General features: G+C 39.0%; 1 protein-coding gene across 12 annotated transcripts in view; it reads right to left on the reverse strand.

The window, feature by feature from the left end:
• LOC146754699 (nipped-B-like protein) overlaps positions 1-24,877 on the reverse strand; it is a 251,490-nt gene that overhangs the window by 83,358 nt on the left and 143,255 nt on the right. For all 12 annotated transcript variants that reach the window (XR_014939007.1, XM_085527742.1, XM_085527738.1 and 9 more), the window contains one exon: positions 15,790-17,292. Coding sequence is in view for 11 of the 12 variants with exons in the window: in XM_085527742.1 (XP_085383868.1) it covers positions 15,790-17,292 (1,503 nt within the window). In the remaining variant the exon portion in view is untranslated. The remainder of the gene's footprint in view (positions 1-15,789; positions 17,293-24,877) is intronic.

The following is a 24,877-nucleotide window of genomic DNA, read 5'->3' on the forward strand; positions in this document are numbered from 1 at the left end:
AAAGGAAGCAAGAAAGCAAACAAAAACTAAGGAAAACAGATGTATGATTTACATTTTCACAAAATTGTAGGGGTTGGAAGGCACCCCCCAGAAATTGAGTCCAAAGCAGGTTCCCTACACCAGGTTGCACAGGTAGGCATCCAGGTGGGTCTTGAATATCTCCAGAGAAGAAGACTCCACAACCACCCTGGGCAGCCTGTTCCAATGCTCCGTCACCCTCACCTTAAAGAAGTTCTTGCACACATTTGTGCAGAACTTCCTACGCTCTAGTTTCTGGCTGTTTCCCCTTGTCCTGTCTTCACACGCTGCTGAAAAGAGTCCGGCCTCGCCCCTTTGCCACCCACACCTTAGATATTTATAGACCTGGATCAGGTCCCCTCTCAGTTTTTTTTTCTCAGGGCTAAACAGACCCAGTTCACTTAGCCTTTCTTCAAAGGGGAGATGCTCCAGGCCCTTCTTCACCATCTTTGTGGCCCTCCACTGGACTCTTTTCAAGAGATCCCTGTCTTTTTTGTACTGGGGAGCCCAGAACTGGACACAGTACTCCAGATAAGGCCTTACCAGGACAGATTAAAGGGGGAGGATCACCTCCCTTGACCTGCTGGCCATGCTCTTTTTAACACACCCCAGAATGCCATTGGCCTTTTTGGCCACGAGGGCACACTGCTGGCTCATGGCCAACCCAGGGCACCCAGGTCCCTCTCTGCAGAGGTCCTCTCCAGGAGGTCATCCCCCAACCTGTACTGGTGCATGCAATTATTGCTCCCTAGGTGCAAAACTCTACACTTTTGTTAAACCTTATCTGGTTTCTTACCACCCAGCTCTCCAGCCTGTCCAGGTTTCGCTGAATGGCAGCACAGCCTTCAGGCGTGTCAGCCAATCCTCCCAACTTAGTATCATCAGCAAACTTGCTGAGGGTGGGCACTATCCCCTCATCAAGGTCATTGATGAAGATGTTGAACAAGACAAGACCCAGCACTGACCCCTGGGGAACACTGCTAGTTACAGGTCCCATCCGGACTCTGCACCGCCAACAACGACCCTCTGTGTTCTGCCAGTCAGCTAGTTCTCAACCCACCTCACTGTCCACTCATCTATCCTACATCATCTATCAAATGCCTTGCTGAAATCAAGGTAGACTACATCCACCACTCTCCCCCCATCCACCCAGAAACTACGTCATAGAAGGCTACCAGGTTGGTGAACCCATGCTGACTATTCCTGATAACCTCCTTTTCTTCTAATTGTCTGGAGATGGCATCTAGCACAAGCTGTTCCATACCCTTTCCAGGGACAGAGGTGAGGCTGACTGGCCTATAATTACCTGGATCTTCCTTCTTGCCCTTTTTGAAGGCCAGAGTGACATTGGCTATCCTCCAGTCTCCAGGCACCTCCCCCATTCTTCAAGACCTCTCAAAGAGGATAGAGAATGGTTCAGCAATCCCTTCTGCCAGTTCCCTCAGCACCCATGGATGGATATGGTGGATTTTGGTACTATTTCATATGAAATAACTAGCCACATTTTCAGATACATCTGTTGCAGCAAATGAACAAGAGTACCAAGAAAAACTGCCCTTGAAGTTCCTTATGTTGAGCTTTTCACATAAGTTAGCTAAAGCATTGTCATAAACATTTTTGTGTGCTAATAATTGGTAATAAGCAAAAGTACTGTTAATGAAAGTTCACATTTGCAATCTTGCATATAATTTTGCATTTTAGAAGTGCAACTTTTTCAAATATCAAGATGTTAGAGTGAAGAATACAGAAGGGTCTAAGAGGGAACAGTGCCATTTGTTTGGGGTGGGGATATGAATCTTAAATCTAAAATTTAAATTGAGCCATTCCACATTCTGGAACTTCTACAATGAATTCTCACACACCTTCATTTTGACATTAAAAATGAAAACTTAAACTACAGCTCAGTTTGTCCTCTCCTCACTCCTTTTTAGCCACATAAGACATTACCTGGCTATGGGACTCTTTTTACTTTGCTGATAACCAGTCTTGCTGTTATTCCATAGAGACCAAACTCAGTTCCCTTACACATCCTCTCTTAGCATTTGATAGAGGATGTTCCAGTGCTTTTAAATATGAACTGAGGCTTAGGATTTACCTCCCTTATGTATCACTAGCTTGCTGTCTTAACTTTCTCAAGTCACTCTGGGTCACTTCTGTAACTACACTGAATAAGACCTCCTGTATCAGACATGCACAGAAAGGAAAGCTGTTTCTTTCTGACTTAGCTCAAACAACCCTCAAGCCAAACAAAACACACTCTAAAAAAACTGCCTTATTTCTTGTTCTTGGATAGCCATGTCATAACTACAATGACAGAAACTCTCAACTTAATTCTATTAGTAACTCACGCAAATATGTTTATATTTTAATATGAAGAACTGAAAGAAAAAAAGAATCTAAGTACTTCCCTACCATACAAAGTAGCCTGAAAAGAAATACCCTTTTAAAATAGTTACGTACTACTACAAAATAGGTCTCAGGCACTACAGCACAAAGATTCACATTACTGTCTGTGAGTGATGAACAGCTTGCTTGTTAAAGATGAAAAATTTCAAATATCCCAAGTGTACAAACTTACAATACCCTTCCCACTGTGACTTCACTTCAGAATTCCCAGTATGCTCTTCACATGGCACAGCGAGTCCTTGGTGACACAAGTCCCTTGCCCACTGACTCCTCACTCCTCCAAACAATTCTATGGCCTTGACAAGTTCAAAAATTCAAGGGAAACTGCAAAGCTATTGCAGTCTTTTCCTACAAGAGCAATTTAAGGAATGGGGAAGATAAATCTGCTCATAAGACAGAAGTTCCACTTTTATCTCGATACTGTATCATCAGCTGAAAAACACATAGCCAAGTGGAACACTCACTAAAAAAAAATAATAATAATGAATGTAGACCATGCACATCAGTGACTTTCAACATTCCTCTCCCACTTTACCTTAAAGAATGTGGAAGAGCACACAAATAAATACAAACTCTTTATAAAGCCTATTAACCTAACCATTTGACATTCATTCATCAAGGGATAACTCCTGAGATCAAGACACAAGCAGCCAGCACCATCCCCCCTCCCCTCCAAAATGGGGCAAGACTCACATCACCCCAGCCCAAGGGACTGTGCCTATAGAAGTCTCTGCAGTACTGAATTTGGAAGGAAGGAAGGAGAGGTGTAGTGCTAAGATGTACGTCCTGTATCATTTCATAAAACCTGCTTGAGCATGTTTCTTTAAAGTAATTTTTCCCTCATCTACCCTAACAATGGCACAAAGAAAGGATTCTCAGACTCTGGCTAATAAAAAGAGAGATTCCGTCTCTGAGTTTATAATCTCAAGGCCAGAGCCGAGGACTGGAAATGGGACAAAGCCAGAGAAGAATGTGGACACAGCAACTGAATAAATCCCATGATGTAGCAGAGGTCATCACTGCCCACAGCTAAGTAGCACAAGTCATAGAATGGATTGGGTTTAAAGAGACCTTTAAGATCATCTAGTTCCAACCCCCTGCTATGGGCAGGGACACCCCCCACTAAACCATATTGCTCAAAGGCCCATCCACAGCAATTTCAACTAAAAAAAGCAACATGAATTAAATAAAATCAAATTACACTCCAGATTTCTTACCATCAAATGCCTTGAATGCTTCCAGGGAGGGGCCATCCACAACCTCACCAAGCAACCTGTCACTACCCGCCCTTCTAAAAAGCCCCTCCCCAGATTTCCTGTAGGCCCCTTCAGATACTTGAAAAGCCACTATGAGGTCTCCTTAGAACTTTCAGTTCTCTAGGCTGAAAAGTCACAACACTCTCAGCCTGTCATAAACTCAAGTGTTGTTATAATAGCAAAAAATACTTAGAAAGAAGAAACATGTTTTGATGGTGGAAAGAGATTTTCAGAGAGCACCCTGATAGATCCAGGCAAAAAGCAAGAAATACAGCAAAAATATGACCACCAAAAATATCAGAACCTACATTATTATGTTAGTGTCAATGATTACCCTCCTGCTACACGATTACTACAACAGCTATATCCATGAATTATTTTGTTCCTTACTGCTGCTAACCGACTTAGCTTTATATGTCAATAAAATGAGCCTTAAGAGGTCTAGTCTTAGAAGTTGCTTTACAAAAATACAATAGAATTCCAAGTAACATGGAGTAAATCGGCAACAAAAATGCAATGCTACACAAAGAACCTCACTTTTATGAATGAAAACATCAGGAAATTACTTCTCCAAAATAGACTTTTACTAGCAGGGCTTTTAAACATAAGCACTGAAATTTAAGCCAACTCAGTTTACTAAAAACTTAAACTGCTCTCCGAAGTGTACATCCAAATCAATTTAAAAACCAGGCCATAGATTTTCAACTAAAAAAAACAACATAAATTAGATAAAATCAAATTACACTCCAGATTTCTTACCATAAAAGAAGAAATCTAATATAAACAATATATAACAAACAAAATAAACAGAGAACAAAACCAAGACTAACATCTTATTCATAACAATGGGTACCTTTTACCTTCTGTTACCACTGAAAATGGTTTTACAACTGAAAAATATCACGATGCTCCTCTTGCTTTGTTTCTTCAAAGTAACTTATGTTAATAACAACAGTTGGCAATGCTTTAGCCTTCAATATAAAACACTACATAAGTATTACCTAAAAGCAAAAGTTACCCTAAATAAAGCTCATATAATGAGAATATCAACACAATAATTAGAAGAAAAAAAAACAACAAAAAAAACCCAAAACAAACAAACAAACAAAACCAAACACAACACAACATCCTTTCTCTAACACAAAGAAAAGTACAACAAAGAAAAAAGAGCAAGAAGATACCAGGCTGAAACCAACAAACAAACAACAAATTGAAACACAACAATATAAGACACAAAAACAAAATAAAGAAGCTACCTACCTTTACAAGACCTAATACATAAAAAGACATCCAAAAAAACCCATCTTTACCTTCATTGCCATTCCTTAAACAAAGTTGGGTACATTGCATGCACCTGAGCTCCTAATGGGATGGCTCTTTCTTTCTACCAGGTGCTCAATCACTGTTTCAAGCCTTGACTTAGCTTTTCCACTACACTCCATTGTTTATGGAGTGAACCAGTGATTGAGAAAGTTAAAGGTAAGCCCTTTGGATTATGATGACCCAGTACACTGCAATGCCTGTACAATTTGCCTGTCACCTGTTATAGCGTTCAATAAGGCTTACCCATCAGATTATATGGCAGGTAGAATTGCCACTCGTTGTTTTCTTCTGCCCAGTGTTGTACTATTGTGCCAGTGAAATGAGTCTCTTGGTTGCTCTCGATGTCTTGAGGTGTCCCATAAGCAGCCATCACCTTGGTAAGTGCCTTGATAGTATATGCCTGGTTCACCCTTGGCACTGGATACAGCTGAATTAGCCCACTTGTGTTATCGACGCAGGTCAAGGCATATCTCACCCCCTATACCAAGGGATGAACCCATTGTAATTGACCTGCCATCACCAGAGAGGACTGTGTTCTCTAGCAAGATGGGCTGTTGTTTCAGGCAACAGTCTCAGTCTCATCTTGGAGCAAGCACTGCAGCTTCAGCATGCCTGGATGATATCACAGTTGTATGGGTAGCCTTGATGCTTTAGCAGCTGCCCACGTTGCCCAGAGAAGCTGCATGCCACAGCTTCTGATGTAACTAAGGGGTGATGTTCTCGGATGGTGAATCCTCAATTCATTGATCTTGGGCCAGTGTCAGCTTCATCAATTCCTGGTGATTGTAGAGGACTGTGGCCAGAAACGTGGTAGACATGTACAGTCCTTTAACCACATTGCATATCTCTAACCACATATCTCTGCCCCAGATTGGTTGGCATGAATATTCCATTCTTGGGTGTCCCACTGTGCAATCCAAAGAGTCTATCTGTGCAGACGTTCAGGATACCATCACCAGGTTCCTTGGTTATAGCCATCCACACAACTCACAGTTCTGCCCATTGGATAATCTGACCATCCCCATCTTCAAACCTGATTGTTTCAGTGGAGGGATGGCATGCCACCACTTCCCACTTTTTTGGGTTACCCTTGCTAGACCCATCTGTATACCAGGCATCTTCAGAAATAAAATATTTCCCTTCTTGAACGGGACTCTCGTCTGGTGGAGCAAATACTGTCTCTTCTGGCATGTCACTGTGATCCTGTGCCTAGGATCTTTTGGAGCTCTTCTTTCAATGGTGATGAAGACAGACTACTCCTCTGGCTGAGACAGATGACCCATCATGCTGCCATCTGTGCTTGGACCACCCCTGCCTCAGGAATGTATGTCAGATCTTTCACCCACCCCCGAATTGGCAAGGTATTTTTTTCACTGTAATTTCAGCTGTTTGGGTTATTGGTTCTACCACCTGTAATGTAGAGTAGGTAGTCACTAACTGTTTTTCAATCATACTATACCTTTTTACTCCATGCCAGACCTTAAACCAGAACCCAACAGGTTCAAATGGAATTCTGGTTTGGCCCTAGCCAAACCTGTCCTGAGTTACATAGACATCTAGTTTGTCTGGAACAATGGAATCAAATATACCCAACGCTTGGGGTTGTTTAACAGCTAGTTTTGCTTGCTGGAATGCATCTTGTTCCGTTCTCCCCTGGTTCCATTTTTGGCCTTTCTTTGTGAGTCGGTATGAAGGCCTCAGCAGCTGTGCTAAGTGGGGTATAAAGGAACACCCTTATCCCAATATACCCCCAAATTCCTGCAGCTACCTTGGCACGGTAGGTATTGGGAACACCCGAACCTTGTCTATTATGGCACTGTGTAATATTTTGGTCTTTCTTGACCAAACTGCACCCAGGAATTTCACTTACAGGCCTGATCCTTGCACCTTCTGTGGGTTTATAGTCCACCCATTATCTTGTAAATGAGTAGTCAATGAATCTGCTGCTTTTCCTACTGCCTCCAGCGAGTCAGATGTTAGCATAAGATCATCAATATAGTGGTACAGTTTGATGTTACTGGGTTTATTCCAATCTGCTAGGTCATGCGCCGTTAAGTTATAATAATAGGTTGGTGAATGCATGTACCATAGTATCATAGTATCATAGTCTCATGCAGGTTGGAAGGGACCTTAGAGATCGTTGAGTCCAACCCCCGGGATTCGAGCCTCCTGTGTAGCAGAGCAGCACTTCTACCACTTGCGCCACGGGGGATTCGAACCCGGGCCCCAGTGTTGCAAAGCGGCATTCCTACCACTGCGCCACCAGGGCACACACCCTTGCAGTAGGACCTGAATGATCCACTGTCTGCCTTCCCATGTAAATGCAAACCAATCTTGCGAATCTTCATGGACAGGAATACTGAAGAACGCATTTGCCAAGTCTAGGACACAATGGTAGGTTTCTATCTCCCTACTCAGCGTCCATCAGGGAGGCAATATTGGGAACAGTTGCATGAATGGGCGGTGTGACCCTATTTAATTCTCTATAATCCACTGTCATTCTCCATGTGCCATCTCACTTTTGTACTGGCCGTATGGGGGAATTATATAGGCTATGTACAGATCTGATGATTCCTGCTTTTTCTAGTTCCTGCACTGTTCTTGAGACTTCCTCTTGCACCCCCGGAAGTCTATGTTGTTTAATATTAGTGATCCGGCCCAGCTCTGACAGGCAAATAGGCTCATGTTTCGCATGGCCTCTTAATAATGCACCGCCTGGATACAAATATATATCTCTCTCAGTCTGAGCTCTCCCACGGTCATCTGGAGAGTCAGACCCCATAGTATGTCTATGCCCAGGAATATACTCCAGGACTGGGGTAATAGACACCCTATACTTCTGGGGTGGGAGACGCTCAACCCCCAACTTCAACCATGTCTGGGTTATGGGGATGGTCTGTCCTTAGAACCCACCAAGCATCACTCTATCTCCATGGAATTTAGTTAGATCACCATAAATAATCAAGGTTTTTGTGCCCATGTCTACTAATGCCAACATTTGCTGTATGTTCTTCCAGGACCAAAATATATTCTATTAAACATAGGGCCCACCTGGGGTCCCTAGGTGCAGGGGGCTGGCATCCCCTGTCACTCAAGTAACTGCGCAACCACCATTTCTATTTCCTTGTGTGGCTTGGGCATAGTGGCCCAGGTCACTTGAGGAGGCTTTTTCCTTTTTTCACTAAGTATGAACACTTCCGTGTTCTCATTGGTACTTGTTCTTACCCCTGCTTTTTTGGGGGTGTTTTGAGATTTTTGATTTTCATCCAGCTGCCTCCATATCTGAAGGAGGACGACTGAGCTTGCAATCAATTTTTGCAAATTGAACCCCAGCCTGGTTTAAATCATTTAACGTCTGTTTTCAGGATACACTTATGGGTCCCAATTGAGAAATTCATAGGGCTGGTCTCCTAGTTTTAGTTATAGGGAGGACCTGTGCCCCTTCCACTATCCAAATATTGCACCTGGTCTGTAGGCACTCCTCCTAGACCAGCCACCAACTGGGTGGCTTGTTGGACAATGGCCTCTGAGGCTACAAAAGGGTTTAGTATGGACACTAGTGTGGCATACTGGTGGGGAGGCACCTGTTGTAATATGAGGACCCTCATCTCTGCTGAGAACTTAACTAGGTCCAGACTCTCAAAGTTGTCATCATAAACCACCTCCTTCATTCCCATTTCTCTGATATAATTTTGAAATTCCTCCATCAAAGTCCATAGAACAGCATTATTTAGACATTGCTTTTATTTGTAAGCGTGATTCTACATGCAGCTGCTATTCATTGAATTACAGAACGATTTGCCCCATTATGTATTACAGTTACATATAGTCTTTGTCTGAGGGCCAAATGTGTGGTGATGCAAGTTTAGAAATCTCTGGTTCATTAATAACCATACTTTCAACTCCCACATCCCATAATCTTAAGAGCCAAGCTGGTATGCTCTCTCACTGTTTCCGTTTAAATGATTGTAATAAATCCATGAACTCGGTAGCCACATACAGGTGCACTGTCACTTCTAATGTGAGTGTGGGCCACCTCGCTAGCCTATCTGGGACTTCCTTAGTTTTTTGAGTAATTATTGGTCTTATTTCCAGAGGATCTGAAGTTCTCCAATCCTCTAGTTGGACTTCTGTTTCTTGATTTTCCTTTTATTTTTAGATTAAACCAAGATCCAAGGATCCCATTGATCTGAGTCCTTTTCCCCTTCTAATGACATAATTATTAAATTTTAGAGGGGAAATGCCATACAAAGATGAGGCAGCTTGCCCTGTCAGAAATGTAATTTTATTTTTAACAGCTCATTTTGTCTTTCAGTCTCCCCTCAGAGAAACAATATTCATTAGTAGTAGTTACCATGCTACAGCAGATGCTGCTACTCCTCTTTCCTCTGTTGTTAGTGAAAGTCTGTTATTCTAATTTATTAAAAGATTCTGCCATCTTAGAAGGGGACTTAATATTGGGACCATTAGCCCTTATAGGTTCCCATTCTTCAATAATCCATGAGGTACCCAAGAATCCCAGTGTTTCCCCCGAGAGTTCCTCTTTTGGGGGTATTAGGGGCCCAGATAACCAGCCAGCGCATTATCCATTTAAGATAATCATCCTAACCTAAGTAAGCATGCCACTGTCAGGCTGTCAGCTTGTCTCACCAAACATACCATGACAGAAAGGGCAACAATCACAGCAGAACAGCAAGATCCCAAGCTACAACAAGCGATGATTTGCTCAAACGTAACAACAGTGGGCATAGAAAAAAAACAAACAAACAAAAAAAACCCCACAAAAACACAGAATAGAAGCTGTTTAACTTCACAAGGCCTCAAACATGCAGAAATCTTGAAAAATATGCTTTTGCCTTCCCCTGCCAACCTTTAAATGAGGTCTGGGAAGGGGTGGATCCTGGCTCCACCCCTTCCAGTCACTCAGGTACACTGCATGCATCAGAGCTTCCATGGGATGGCCCTGCCTTTCTACCAGGTGCTCAATCACTGTTTCAAGCCCTGACTTAGCATTTCCACTACAATTTACTTTTATGTTCATAGGTAATGTTCCCATGGCTGAAAAGTAAATGGCAATTTTCAAGTTAACAGTTTAAATACTCTTGCAAAAAAGCAGTAACCTAAAATGGGTGAAAAACCTGAGCAACAGAAATATTCATTTACCAGAACCATTTGTATTTCCACCATTTGTATTTTGTCAAATTTACCCTTTGTTTAAGAGCAAATTCAAACAAAAAATTTTGACTACACATAAGCTATTATATCTGTATTTAGATCTCTAGACAGACACACAAACAAGCCTGCACTGCATATTGTAGAGTCAGATAATTTGTTATCCCACAATTTTACATGTTGCAATGCAATTTTTCAAAAATTATTTATGGAAAATAACTAACTCTTCCCAGAAATAAGAGGAACTTGATCAACCATACAAACCTACAAACTAAATGTAGTTTCAGACTTTCAATGAACAAGGCTGATTGCTCTGACAAATTAAGTGATAATTAGGTGGCACTTACATGTGCCAAAGTTATTTTTCAAAAGTGAACAAATTAAATTGCAATCAAATAAGTAGGTTTGGACAAGTTTATTGTTACCATTAAGAATTACATGTGCAGTATGTGAAGTTTGTTCTTGTTACCCAGAAAAGACTTGAGAACTATGAGAGCAAGAATCAGAGTATTTACTTTAGTGGCAAAGATAAGAGTAAGAAAAAACCCAAGCAGCCTCCAGGCAAAGCCATGTCCTAAAAAATTCTCCTATTAAGAAAAGATCAGTACAAGAACGGACTCCAGTGTGCAAATGTTGAAATTATTCAACATCTGCTTCTGAAAAAAATAACACCAAAAATGAAGGCCTCAGAGAGTATACGTGATGCCAATACGCATCTCACCATACTTTCCAGGACAGGCACAATGTACTGTAAAAATAAAAAATAAAATAAAATCCCTGCAAATAGAAATGACCCATTCTGCTGCAAAGCATGCTGAAGAACTGAAGGGTGGACTGTTCAGTGGAAAAAGACTCGGTTGGATGGTTGTAGCCAGAGGGTTGTTGTCAAAGGCTCCATATCCAGGTGGAGGCCAGTGACAAGTAGTGTCCCTTGGGGATCCATCTTGGGACCAGTGCTCTTCAACATATTCATCAGTTACATAGATGATGGGACTGAATGCACCCTCAGCAGTTTGTTGATGAAACTAAGCTGAGCACTGCAGTCAATACAATAGAAGGAAGGGATGCAATCCAGAAAGACCTGGACAGGCTTGTAAAAGTGGGCCCACAAGAACATAATGTGGTTCAATAAGGCCAAGAGCAAGGTGCTGTACATGGTTTGGGGCAATCCCAGTTATGAGTACAGATTCAGAGATGAACTCCTAGAGAGCAACCCAGCCAAGAAGGAATTGGGAGTTCTGATGAATGGAAAGCTGGACATGAGCCAGCAGTTTTCGCTCAGAAGGCCAACGGTATCCTGGGCTGCATCAAAAGAGGGGTGGCCAGCAGGGACAGGGAGGGGAGTACTGTGTCCAGGTCTGAAACCCCCTGTACAGGAGGGATGTGGAGCTGTTGGAGTGGGTCCAGAGGAGGGCCACAAAAATGATCAGAGGGCTGGAGCATCTCTCCTATGATGAAAGGTTGAGGGAACTGAGGGCATTTAGCTTGAGGAAGAGAAGACTCTGGGGAGACCTAATTGCAATTTTCCAATACTTTAAAGGAGCTTACAAGCAGGAGGGGGAACAACTTTTTACACGGGTAGATAGTGATAGGACAAGGGGGAATGAATTTAAAGTGAAAGAGAGGAGGTTTAGGTTAGATGTTAGGAAGAAATTCTTCACTTAGAGGATGGTGTAAAAAAGTTGTTCTCCATCCTTTTAAATACTGAAAGAGTATAGAATTCTTATGAAAGTGATTTTTTTCCTAAAGATCCAGTTAAAATTTTAAAACTTAACAGTCATGTAACTATAACTACTACTTCTATTCATAAAGTAACAAAATTTCAAACTTGTCTATAAAATATGAGAAAAGCATTTATTTATCTTTTTCCAGAACAATGAAAGCTTATCCTGTATAATAAATACAGGATAATAAATATAGGCACAATAGAAGTATGACTTCCAAATTTAAAAGTTTTAAAGCAATATAAAAGTTGTATAGACTTTCAGTTTATAAAATGTTTATCTTAGCTTAAAAAAAAAACAATTCTTTTAAGTTTCAGAATGAATTGGCAATAGTCCTGTAAGACAGAATGACCATCTAGATTGTGTTTAGAACTAGTTGAACTTAGACTATTTTAAACTTAATTTAAGCTAGACCACAGCAATATTGTTGAATACGATAAGACCATTTCATGTGGGAGGGATGCATGACAAAGGGAAAAAAGGACAAGAAATACAAGTAGGTAAAAGAAGGAAAGAACAATCAAAACATACTAAACTACATTAAATTAGAGTGATGGGAGAAGAAATTGAATAGTGATGCTAAAGGTAACAACAGAAAAGATTTACTATAATCTATTACAGACAATATAGAATAAACTAAAATAATGTTTATGAAAAATGCATTTCCTATTTTTTTGTTTAAAACAAAAAATGGCACAAAGTTAAAAAATGAATACTATTTCTCTCATTTGGAGAGAGGGCACTGGAAATCACGTGAATATATTCTGTATCAGTCAATTGTTGACAAGTAGACTGGCTTATAAGAAGATAGATTTATGAATTATGAACCTTTTCAGACACCAGAGTTCACCTAATTATTTAGCATAATATATCCTAAGTAGTAAGTTAACAGGAACTTGGGCAAAAAGCATAAAACTAAAAATACACATGAAAAAATATGAAGTGAAGAATCTGCCTGTTTGAACATTTGAAACGTGATTTGTAAGAGAAATGTAGTTTACAACACTATTTTTTCTATGAAATCTATTTATAGTATCCCTGTAAGAATCTTAAATTAGATACAATAGCAAAGAGTCTGATTTCACATTTAAACTTTTTTTTTTCCTGGAAAATATGCCCCAAGTTATTGCAGAACATATAAAAATGTGTGACTTCTCAAAAAATGAAATAAACAAAAGCACTGCAGAAAAGTTATAAACCTGAGTTCAAAATGAATACATTCCTCATGAATGTCACAGCTCCTAGAGTCATGCCAGTTGGACAAGTCAGTAAAATCTTTATGCAAAACACTGTTTACATAATCACATGCTATGGACTAAGAGTCTAGTTCAGAAATAGTTTAGGAAGCATACATGCACTGTATATGTCTCTAAGGGAGCTAGAACCTCTAAATTTACTAATTTCCTGTTCATAGAACTGTACAAATTCAAAGTCTATCCTTTTGAGATAAGAACTGAATTGCATCTCTATCAAGAAAAAGCAGGTTTCATAGAAAATCATTAGACTTAGAAAAAAAAAAAAAAAAGGAAGTGTTAATATTTTGTAGATTAAAAGAAAATATCTAACAAGGAGGCTCGTATTTTACAAAATAATTAATTTTCATCTTGAATTATTCAGTCTTTACTAATAAAAAGAATCGGGTTAGTATAGATTTAGCACAGAAAATTCATTATACAGATATCATTTTCTACACATGCAAATAAACCATTTATTTGCAGATTTCTACATAACTCCTTATCTAATCAACACTGAAAAACATTTTAACCACACATTCACGATGATATTCCTGTAAGTGCATTCATAAATAATACTGTATACAGCTGAAATCCTCTCCCCTATCACTTGTTTTCTTTAAGAGGACAGATCTGTAAAACATATACATAAGAAATTTAAATGCTTCAAATGCCAAAAAAGGTAAAAAGGAACCTTGATCAGTCAGTAACATTAATTTCAAAATGTGAGATGATCTACTCCAGTTTGAAACCAAAGTAGTCAAAATTTTAGCAGAAAAAAAAAAAAAAAAAAGAAAAAAAGAAAAGCAATCATACAACAGAAGTAGTAACTACAGAAGAAACAAACGATAAAATATTAAACCTCACAAGCTATATGGAAGAACATCCTGTCCATATTACTAATTTTAAAATGTCAACCAATTTCTTACCACAGGCATGTCGAAACTGTGAGCTATATGTGGCCCAACCCAGCCCATCTTGCAGCTGCCCCCTGCCGCATGCCATCATGGCAGCAGCTCTTCCCTGCCAAGCAGCCTGGCCCAGCCATGGGCGCACACCCATCACTCAGCAGCAGCCAAACAGAGGTGTCTGATTGGCACTGTCTGGGCTGAAACCAAGGCATGGAACAGCGCAGGGCAATGCTAACTCAAGTTATGGCAAATAATTTTATGTGCTGTGAAACACTGGCTAAAAACAGTCCTGTGGACAGTGCAAAATATGCAGCCTTGCTTTCCAAGCAAATTGGAAAATGCAAGACCTGAGTATAATGTAGATGGTATAGAATAAGGGGTGGATACTGTACTAGTTTAAGATTCAATAGAGTTCAAAACCACAAGTTGTATCAGATGAGGTTTAGACTGGACATAAGAAGGAACTTTTTCTCTCAGAGAGTGGTCAGGCACTGGAATAGCCTGCCCAGGGAGGTGGTGGAGTCACTATTCCTGGCAGTGTTCAAGAAGCGTCTGGATAGGGAGCTGAGATATGGTTTAGTGGCTTTCTGTAGGTATGGTAAAGGGAGGTTGGTTGGACTAGATGATCTTGTAGGTCCTTTCCAACCTTGTGATTCTATGATTCTATGATTCATTTTCTTCATAGTATCTGGTATGATGCTAGGTTTTGGATTTAGGATGAAAATAATGTTGATAACATGTTTCGGTTGTTGCTGAACGGTGCTGCACAGAGCCAAGGACATTTTAGCTTCTAAAACTGCCTTTCCAGTGAGGAGGCTGGGGGGCCACAAGGAGCCGGGAAAGGGACTGAACCAGGACAGCTGACCCAAAGTAGCAAAGGGATATTCCATACCATATAGAGTTATACTAAATAATAAAAACTGGGAGGAGTTGGCCAGGGTCTGCCATTGCTCAGGAACTGGCTGAGCACCGGTCAGCTGGTGGTGAGCAACTTAACTGTGTATCACATACTCTATTTACCCTTTTCTGTTAATTTTTTTTCGACACTTTTTTTTTCCTTCTCTTTTGTTATTCTTGCATATTAAACTGTCCTTATCTCAACCCATGAGTTATTCCAATTCTGTTTTCAGTTTTCTTCCCCATTCTACTAGGGGTGCATGGCATTTAGCTGCCTGCCGAGTTAAACCAGAGAAAGCCTAAATTGTGGAGGCTCCTCACATGTGTTTTGTTTATAGCATAAGAAAGGCAGATGATATTTTATAACTCTATTCTTATTGCGTTACTTCAAAACATCTCTTGGAAAAACACATTTCAGTCCTAATTAAAAATATAAAAGAATCTTAGTGCTTGTCTAAGTACCATTCCAGGTACACTAATTTAGTTACAATAGTAACAGTCATTTTTCCAGACACACTTAAATGAGTTTAATTCATACATATATCAGACGTTAAACTACAGAAATTACCAATTAAACTAATTGTATATGAATGTACAGCTTAAAACTATTTAAGTTTTTCCACATAAGGTACTTGCATCAGAGTAAATAAATCACTTCACTTATACTGAAGCAGTATTTCCAATAACAAGTCCTGAATTGATTTTCACTTTGATTCCCCAAAATCACCATATAAGCAAGCATATAAACCATCAAACTTTTATCTTTAATGTTTAACCACAGGAATAGCAAATCTAAAAGAACAGAACAGGAGTGTACAAGATATAATGCATTTAAAAAAAACAATCTTACCTTTATTAGACTTGGACGACTTGTTCTTGTTAGGCTTAAAACATGAGCCCCTTGATTTATCTTCTCTATCCTTAATAAATTTCTGCACATCATCCAAAGAAAGCTTCTGAAGGACAACTACAGGCTTAGCTCCTTTATTTAGGTCTTCAACTAGCCCAATCTTCTCTACTTTGTCCTTCTGTTCACCTTTACATTCAGTTTTCCTTGACTCCTGAGTTACATTGCCATCTTTATCACGCTTGATTTTTGGAATGACAAAATGTTTCAATGTGCCTGATCTTGCCCCCAGCAAGTAACTGGGAAACTCTGCTTTATTGCCAGTATGTATTTTATTACTATCTACTTTACTCTTATTACCATCTGTCCTTCGTTCATCCTTGCTGTTGGGTGATTTTAAACCAGGTTTATCAGGTTTTGATTTACTACAGTCTCCTTTATTTTCCTGTTTAATACGAGGGCTGTCAGGTCTTGATTTCTGATCTCCAGATGAAAATCTTTCCCTTGATTCACCAGACTCATGTCTATGTTTCCTTTCAAATTTCTCAGTTTTTGAAACATCAGATTTTAAACCATGCTTAGAATCATGTTCAGTTTTGTTTGAGGATCTCAAATACTCAGGTCTTCTTATCTTGAACGGATCTCCTCTGTATCTCTCTGACTCCCCTCTATCCTCAGATCTTTGTTTAAGGTTAATATGGTCACATCTCAGTGTATCAGAAACTGAACGTCCATCAGGCCTTTGTTTCACTGAATCTGATCTACTTTCATATTTTATCTTGGAAGGATCAGATTTCACATCTGTTTTATGCCTAGATATTTCAATTTTCTTATCTGACAACGGTTTACTGGAGTCCCTCTTACTGTCATGTCTATGTTTTGGCATTTCAGGCCTGCCTTCACACTTCTGTTTTGGCATTTCAGGCCTCTGTCTTATTTCCTGTTTGCCATTATTTTGCTTTCCCTCATTTTGTTTTATCTCCATTTCCCTGCTCTCATTTTGTTTTGACTCTGTCTTTCTGTTTTCATTTTGTTTCAGCTCTATTTGACTGCTTTCATGCTTGCTTTCATATTTAGCCTCTATCTGTTTGTTCTCATTCAGTTTACTTTCCAACCTTCTGCTCTCATTTTGCTGAAATTCCATCTGTCTGTTTTCATTTTGTTGGATAGCTGTCTTTTGACCCCCAAAGTCTGCCTTTTTGTTAAAAATCTCAGGATGGTTTTCAGGTTTAAGTTGAATTCCAACAGTGTCTTCTTGGGGAAAACACAGGAACCCATCGTTGCATTGCTTTATTTCTTCTTTTTTTTTGAAGGCATCCAAATCCTGAGTTGATGTTGCCTGAGAATCCGTTCTTCCTGCTTGCTGAAGATCAATACTAACCATCAACAGTGGCCTTGCCCCATTTCCTGCAGAACATGTCTCCTGTGAAGTTGGTCTATTTCCTCCAGTAGCACTACCAGCCTCCTGTGGTTTGTTTTCTTGTTTTCGCTTCTTCAGAGGCTTATCTACAATTTAAAAGATAGAAGTCATAAATTTTATATACATATACATACATACATATATATATATATATATAAAGAGATTAAGTCTCCAAGCAAAAATACCCGTTCCCCTCTATTCCTACAAAGCATTTATGTGCACACATAACAAAACTCAATGAATTTAAAAGCAAGAATAGAACTTGTCTAGTTAATACTTTAAAGTATTCATAAACTATTATTCATTGTCAGTCTACCACAGGTGCCAATTAATCATTTAAAAAAACATTCACAAAACACATGAAATCCAAGTCCTTCTAAAATTCATAAGAGAACCATCTAAAATAAAGCAGTTGCAATATATAACGACAAAAAGAAAACAAAACAATTTAAGGTTGAAGCAAAAGTCTGCAAAGACATTGAAGATGCACCTTCATAACTGCTTTTTGATTAATACTACTGTAAAAAATTATCTGCAGATTCAGCCTGCTTCCTTATACAGGAAATAAGCAGTGATCTGCAGTGATTAAGACAGGGAATCTCCCTACGTGGTTCAGTGCATCAGTTAGACTTAATGCATATTATTGTTAGAAAACACAGGACCAATGTACAAAGATCATTAAAATAACTCCAACATTCCATTCCTCTTTTAGAAGCAAAGCAGTATACCACGAGTTGGTGTCTATATCATAATACATATATATTAGGTGAGAGGGCCTACACTTAAAATATTTACTATTTTTTCTTTGCAACCATAGTGCTTTCAATGGATAAAATAAAAAGTTCAGTGATAATTTTACATAGTGTCAAGAGCTTGACTCTGCAATTATATTTTCAGTTTGTATAAAAAAAAATCAAGAGAAGAATACAGAAAAATAAAAAGTGAGCCAAGAACACATCCTGCAATTTAGTAGCTTTCATAAAAATGAGAAAGACAGTGAAATATTAAAAAGAATGTGTTCTATTTAAACTATCACCGGATGTAATTAAGCCAACTCTATTTTTAGGAGCAGGGTAAGTATAAGCAATCAAGGAAGAGAGAAATAAACTCTAATCTTCATCCTTCTTATTCCACAGACAGTAGAATATCTTTTTATCATCAGGATTTAGGACTCAGTCAAAATATCAGACTAATGCTTTTCTTCCAAATCCCACAGAGGTAGTTTGACAAGCTCTTGAGACCAATAAAGTGTGATCAGGATCTTTTTGCTTCACTCTTTGTAACAAAAGGAATAGTTAAGTCACAAAAGGGCTTTCTAAGTTAGAGATCAGGCATCCAAGTTTGTTTTCTGATTCCTTTCTTTTTAGAAACATTATTCCCTTCCCCTATGTCATGGTTTTGTAATTTTGTAATCTTGCTATCAGTATTCCACATCATAAGATCATGTAAAGCATGGACAATTTTATCGAATGTGCAGTTCACAGAAGAAGACTACATATCCCAGAGAACATCACAGTCAGGGATAAGTCACGGGACCAGGACACTATATAATCTCGCTCCCAGGCTGGAGTTCTTTCTCTCTCGGACTTCTCGGAGAGTGGGAAGCATTCCAGCCGTGTTGCCTAGAGTTCACAGTAGGCCTCTCGGTTTTCAGGGACTCTCTCTCTCTGTTTCTTTCGATTTGTTAGCCTCAATTATATTATATTGTGTTATCTTGTATTTCGATATCATATTTAGTAAAATAAGTTTTTCCTCCTTAGATTGCCGCTGTTTTTATCCCATTCCCCTTTTCCCCCTCCTTTCCGGGCCCCGGGGGGCCCTACGGGGTGGCTTCCCCTGTCACGGGCATGGGTAAATCTAAGTAACCCGTGACACCCTACCTGTACCCCAAGAATATAGATACATCCAAAGTGATTCCTTGAAGAAATTTAAGACAGAGTACTGTCTGATCCTGGTTGTTCTTCTAGGTATGCATCATTTTGGTTTGGCAAATCCATACAGACATTCTCTTTACATTGCAACATACTCATCAAAACTTGGTACTCAAAGCAAGATCATAAGTCACCTCATTCTAAAATGTATTAAATGTGTCAAATTAAATGAGTCATCGTGGTACAAGAAACTAAACATTAATGGAACCACAAGTTTGAAATGAATAAAAAAGGTTAGCTGCATTTCCAAGTGGTTACTTCTCACCTGTCCTGTTATGAACAGTATTCCTGAAGAAAGGTGTAGCCATCATCTTTGGAAAAGTTTGTGTCAAAACTATGAGTACTTTCAGATTTAGAAAGTATTTGATTACTAAGAAACCTTTGCATGCATGTTAAAAATAAAAAATTACACTGGAGTAACCACAGACACCTCCAAATAAGCTTCCACTGAAACTAGAAGTCAACCACTTGAAGAATCTCTATTCTGAAAACTTGGAAGCTGAGCAAATGTTTCATAGTTTCATAGTTTCGTGCGGGTTGGAAGGGACCTTAGAGATCATCGAGTCCAACCCCCGGGATTCGAGTCTCCTGTGTAGCAGAGCGGCACTTCTACCACTTGCGCCACGGGGGATTCAAACTCCAGGCCCCAGTGTTGCAAGGCAGCGTCTTTAACCACTGCGCCACCGGGGCACACTAATGTTAACACTAACTTAACACTAACTAAATGTTAAGGACACAGGCTGGATGAGGGGAATTGGATTCAGGAAATGCCTCAGTTCCTCCATTTAACGTGAAATCTTTCTAAAGCAGCAGCCAGAACATCCTTAATATTCAAGTCTCCAACATTACTGCTTTCTTGCAAATCCAATGATTGCCTCAAGTACCAGATTATATAATAGGACAATAGCCTAAAAACTTTTAGAACTGCACGTTCTAGCAAATTGAACTGGGTCTTTTGAAAATGCCTGTTAAATGGTAACAAGTCTAAAGAAGAGGTTTGTTTTAGGAGAATGATAACACTTCACTATTAATAATCTATATTTTATAGACACCCAAATCCGGATACCTGAATGATCTGAAAAAACAATTAAATTATCACTTCCCCATTTACATCTTGTAATTAATTCAGTTGGAGACTTCAGATCCAAGATGGGTAAATGTGTATATATTCTTCTTCAGAACTACAAATAAGATTGATTCTCAGCACTAAGTTCTGGATGAACTACTGTACAGTAAAGACTTTTTTTTTTATGGCATAAAAATTTACTCTTGTATTTTAAAACTGACATTCTTCAGAGATTGTGAGGATGTCTCCACTCACATGAAACACCACTTATTTGTATTATTTAATTCAACAATAAATAAATTTATATCAAACATACCAACCCTAAACAGTTATTACTTCTTGTACAATCTTCCATGTTTGAACAACACGTCAGACAAATCAGCCAGAGGCCAATTACATGTTTATCTTATTTAACCAATCAAGACTGGGAATTTTCACCAAATAATATCTAACCATACTCTTAAATAACAAATTGGTGTTTAATGACAGTTGTTTCATTTTTCCTGGGAATTTTTCACAGTTCTCTTCAAAGTTGTCCAAACACCCTGTTCTATCAACCAAAAGTGTTTTTGCCTAAACCACTCAATATAATCAGAAGAAAGGTTTAAATATGAAATTACTTTAATGATACTGATGGATGACATCAGTGGAGTGAAGGCAAATATCCATTTTCATCTTTCTACTCCTTCATGAATTTTTAGCATTACTGAGCATGAGAGTTTGATCTCACCTCACCTCCTCCCTAAATCCATATTCCAAGAACCAAAGAAATGAACAATCAGAGAACCCTTCCAATCAGAAGAAGAGATTCCCACAGCACTTGCTTCTCCCCTTGAAGGAGAGCCTGAACAAACAGCTCAGCAATTTTAGTCTCACTGCTTGCTTCCTTACAGAGAAGAAACTAAGTTATGAACCTGGTACAGGAAGCCTTTCTAAACTGAAAATTCCAAAGCCTTCAGAATAATGAGAGACCAGACAGCTTCCAGTTGCTGCAGTTCAGAAAAAGGGATTTGAATCTGAACAGTAACAGATGCAAATTTTCAGTAAGCTGCCAACATAATTAAATCAATCTTCTAGTCACTGTGCAAAAGAAAAAAAAAAAAGCCCATCAGGCAAACTCATTCAGGACAAAACACAAAAAGACTAAAGCAGGCTCTGGCATGCCTCATGCCTTAGAGTGTAGCGCACTTCAGAATCTTCATTTTTGTAAAGTTTTGCACATTTTCTTAAATACGATAACAATACAATCAGCTAAAGAATTAAATATGATCTTAGGATTTTTCTACTTAAAAATGTCTTGTAACTCATTATTCCCTGTCAACTATGGTAATAGAGAAATAATACACTAGAAAATAAAAAGAACTGAACCACATAAAGTATAATCAAGCACCTACACTTGTTTAGAGAATGGAAGTCATAACTTAAAGTCCCTGAATTAAAATAATATTAGTTTCAAAAGCAATATTCATTTATAAGAGAATTTTCTCTCAAATTCTGGATTTTATCCATGTGATTGCTTTGTGAACAAATATAGCTTTCCAAACTCAGTTTTTAAAAAGATAAATTCCGAACAAAACCTAAAATACAATTACTTTTGAAATATACAAAGCAGCATCTAATTTCACAAGGAAAACAGTATGCTTAATAAAATATACTTACTTTACATGTCACAAATCCTCTTATCCAATTAGTTTTTATTCATTTGTAGAAAAAGTAAACTTTAAAAAATTATTAAGAGACGTTAAAAGTGTTTACCAATAAATTCTAATCTCCCTCTCAAATGTTGAATTTATTCCTAAATCATAACTTACATTAAAAAGCATCTTCAATTGACTAGATCAAGTAATATTTACATAGTACACTTACGGAAAAGGCTTGCCTCATCTTAGGTTGACATCAGAGCAAACTTGGTGACTGCAGTCTACAGAAATGCTGGGTTTGAACTCTTATTAAGCTTTTTTAATCATGCATATAATCATAGAATCACTCAAGTTGGAAAAGGCCTTAAAGATCATCAAGTCCAACCATGACCCAACCATACTACCCTAACTAACAACCCTCTGATAAATCAAGCCCCTGAGCACCACATCCAAATGGTTTTTAAACACATTCAGGGATGATGACTTAACCACCTCCCTGGGGAGCCTATTCCAGTGCTTAACAACCCTTTCTGCAAAGATGTTTTTCCTGATATCCAACCTAAACTTACCCTGGCACAACTTGAGGCCATTTCCCCTCATCCTGTCACCTGTCACCAATGAGAAGAGACCAATCCCACTTTTGCTGTAAGCAGCTTTCAGGTATTAGAAGAGAGCAATAAGATCTCCCCTCAGCTTCCTTTTCCCCAGACTAAACAGCCCAGTTCCTTCAGTTGGTCCTCATAGGGACATATTCTCCAAGCCCTTCTCAGGCCTTGTTGCCCTTCTTTGGACCTGCTCCAGCACCTCAATGTACTTTCTGTACTGAGGTGCCCAAAACTGAACACAGTACTCGAGGTGAGGCCTCACCAAGGCCGAGTACAGGGGCAGGATGACTTCCCTAGTCCTGCTCACCACACCATTCTTGATACAAGTCAGGATGCCATTGGCCTTCTTGGCCACCTGGGCACACTGCTGACTCATATTAAGCTGACTGCCCATCAGTACACCAAGGTCCCTTTCCATCAGGCACCTTTCCAGCCATACCTCCCCAAGCCTATAGGGTTGCCTGGGGTTGTTGTGACCAAAATGCAGGACCCGACGCTTGGCCCTACTGAAACTCATACAGTTTGCCTTGGCCCATCGATCCAGTCTATCCAGGTCTCTCTGTAGTGCCCTTCTCCCCTCAGGCAGATCAAAACTCCCTCCCAACTTGGTCTGCATCTGCAAACTTACTGAGGGTACACTCAATCCCTTCATCAAGATTTAACTCCATTGACCACAACCCTTTGGGCCTCAAGGGGAACCATATAATCCAGTTAATCACAGTTAAAGACAAAAACAGAGCACTGAAAAGCACTTTGGTATGGAGGCAAAAGGTCTATTATCCTACATGTCCAACCCATTGGCTGCATGCAGCACTGGACTGCTAGTAAGACAGCCCCACAAAATGATACACTTCTAGCGTTATTATGTTATTTTTGGCAGTATTTTTCATGAGTCGATAAAAAAGGACATTAAAAAAGGACTTGAAAATTGCTTTAATCAAGCATAGCAATTGTATAATTTTTGTCAGTATGTTCCAGAAAACCATCTCCACTACTTCCCTGAAATAAAATTTCCATCACACTACTGGCTCCAAAGCTCAGAAAGAACATGTCATATCCACCTTACTTTTTACGAAGAAGCATATTAATACCTTTGATGAAGTACTGTACTGTAGAGATTTCATATCTTAAAAAAGGACAGAGAAGACCACTAATCTTCTATCAAAATTCAAGTACAATTCCACTCAAAGTACTTTATGGAAGACAACAAAGAATACCTACACAGAAAGTGTAGTGTGACTCTGAGTATGTATTGTGTGTATTGCCATGTCTCAATTACAAAAGCAGCAAAGATGCTTTCGTGCAAATTTCAGCATATGCTAGCATATAAAGTAAGATTCCTAGAGGGACATTTACTATGTACAGTATCAGCTAGTATGATCTGAATTTACATTATATGTTCTCTAGTGCGTAAATGCCAGGGTTTTGCATAAATGCAGCTTCTCAAAAATGAATGACATATTTAGGAGGCATTAGAATATTTCTAATAGACATAATCCCATAGGAACTGTAGAGGAAGCTTCCTCCTGCAGTCACACAAAACCAAACAGCTATAACTATAACAGTCCCTGAGTATATCAACTTGCAGACACAGTACAAACTTAAAAGCAATAACAAAACCATGACCAAAAATAAGAATCGTATTTCTTCAAGATAACAGCTTTCTAGGCAACCTGCCATGAGACTAGTAAAAATTCTACTCAGTGTTTTCTTTATTCATGACTGAAACACCTTGGCAGTCAAAGAGAAAGGAGCTGCTGCCTAGCACAGGGGCAACTTACCACCAGAGAATAAATGGTGATCATTTGTCCCAAAATAAGGCAGCAGCTCTTGCACCTGATCCACAGCAATTGCAAGAACTCAGAAAGAACTGAGACCTGGCAGAGGATGTAGGCACAAGTGAAGCATAATGTTAGAATCCATAATTAGTAAGATGGTTATCAAGCAGCAGTGAAGAGGAAAGATCGCATTATACAAAAATCACAAATTAGTGTCTACCCATGGTTATGTAATGATGTTAAACAAACATCACAGCTAAAGTGTATAATTTCCTGAAAGCCAGAACAAAAAAAGGAAGAGTGTTTTTGTCTTGCTCTAAGAGCTTGAAGGCTGTTGTGCTCCATAAAAACAAAAACAAACAAACAAACAAACAAAAAAACAAACAAAAAACCCCCACATAAACAGCACATATTTCCAGATGTTTCTCAGCTAAAACATGCTGCAGAATCTAACCTAGCAGTTGAAAAATAAAAGTAGCTTTTGAAGAAAGAAAGTATAAAGAAACAAACCACAACCTTTCCATAAATAAATTTAAAATTAGTACAAGAGATGTAAACAGAGCAGCAAAATTCCCCCATTTAATTAACTCAAAATTAAATGTACTAGACACCTCTTTTGACACGAACACCCATTTTCTCAGTAAATTGACA

The sequence above is a fragment of the Coturnix japonica genome, chromosome W (genome assembly GCF_054131305.1).
Source record: "Coturnix japonica strain WE chromosome W, WE-NBRP24, whole genome shotgun sequence".
NCBI lineage: Eukaryota > Metazoa > Chordata > Aves > Galliformes > Phasianidae > Coturnix > Coturnix japonica.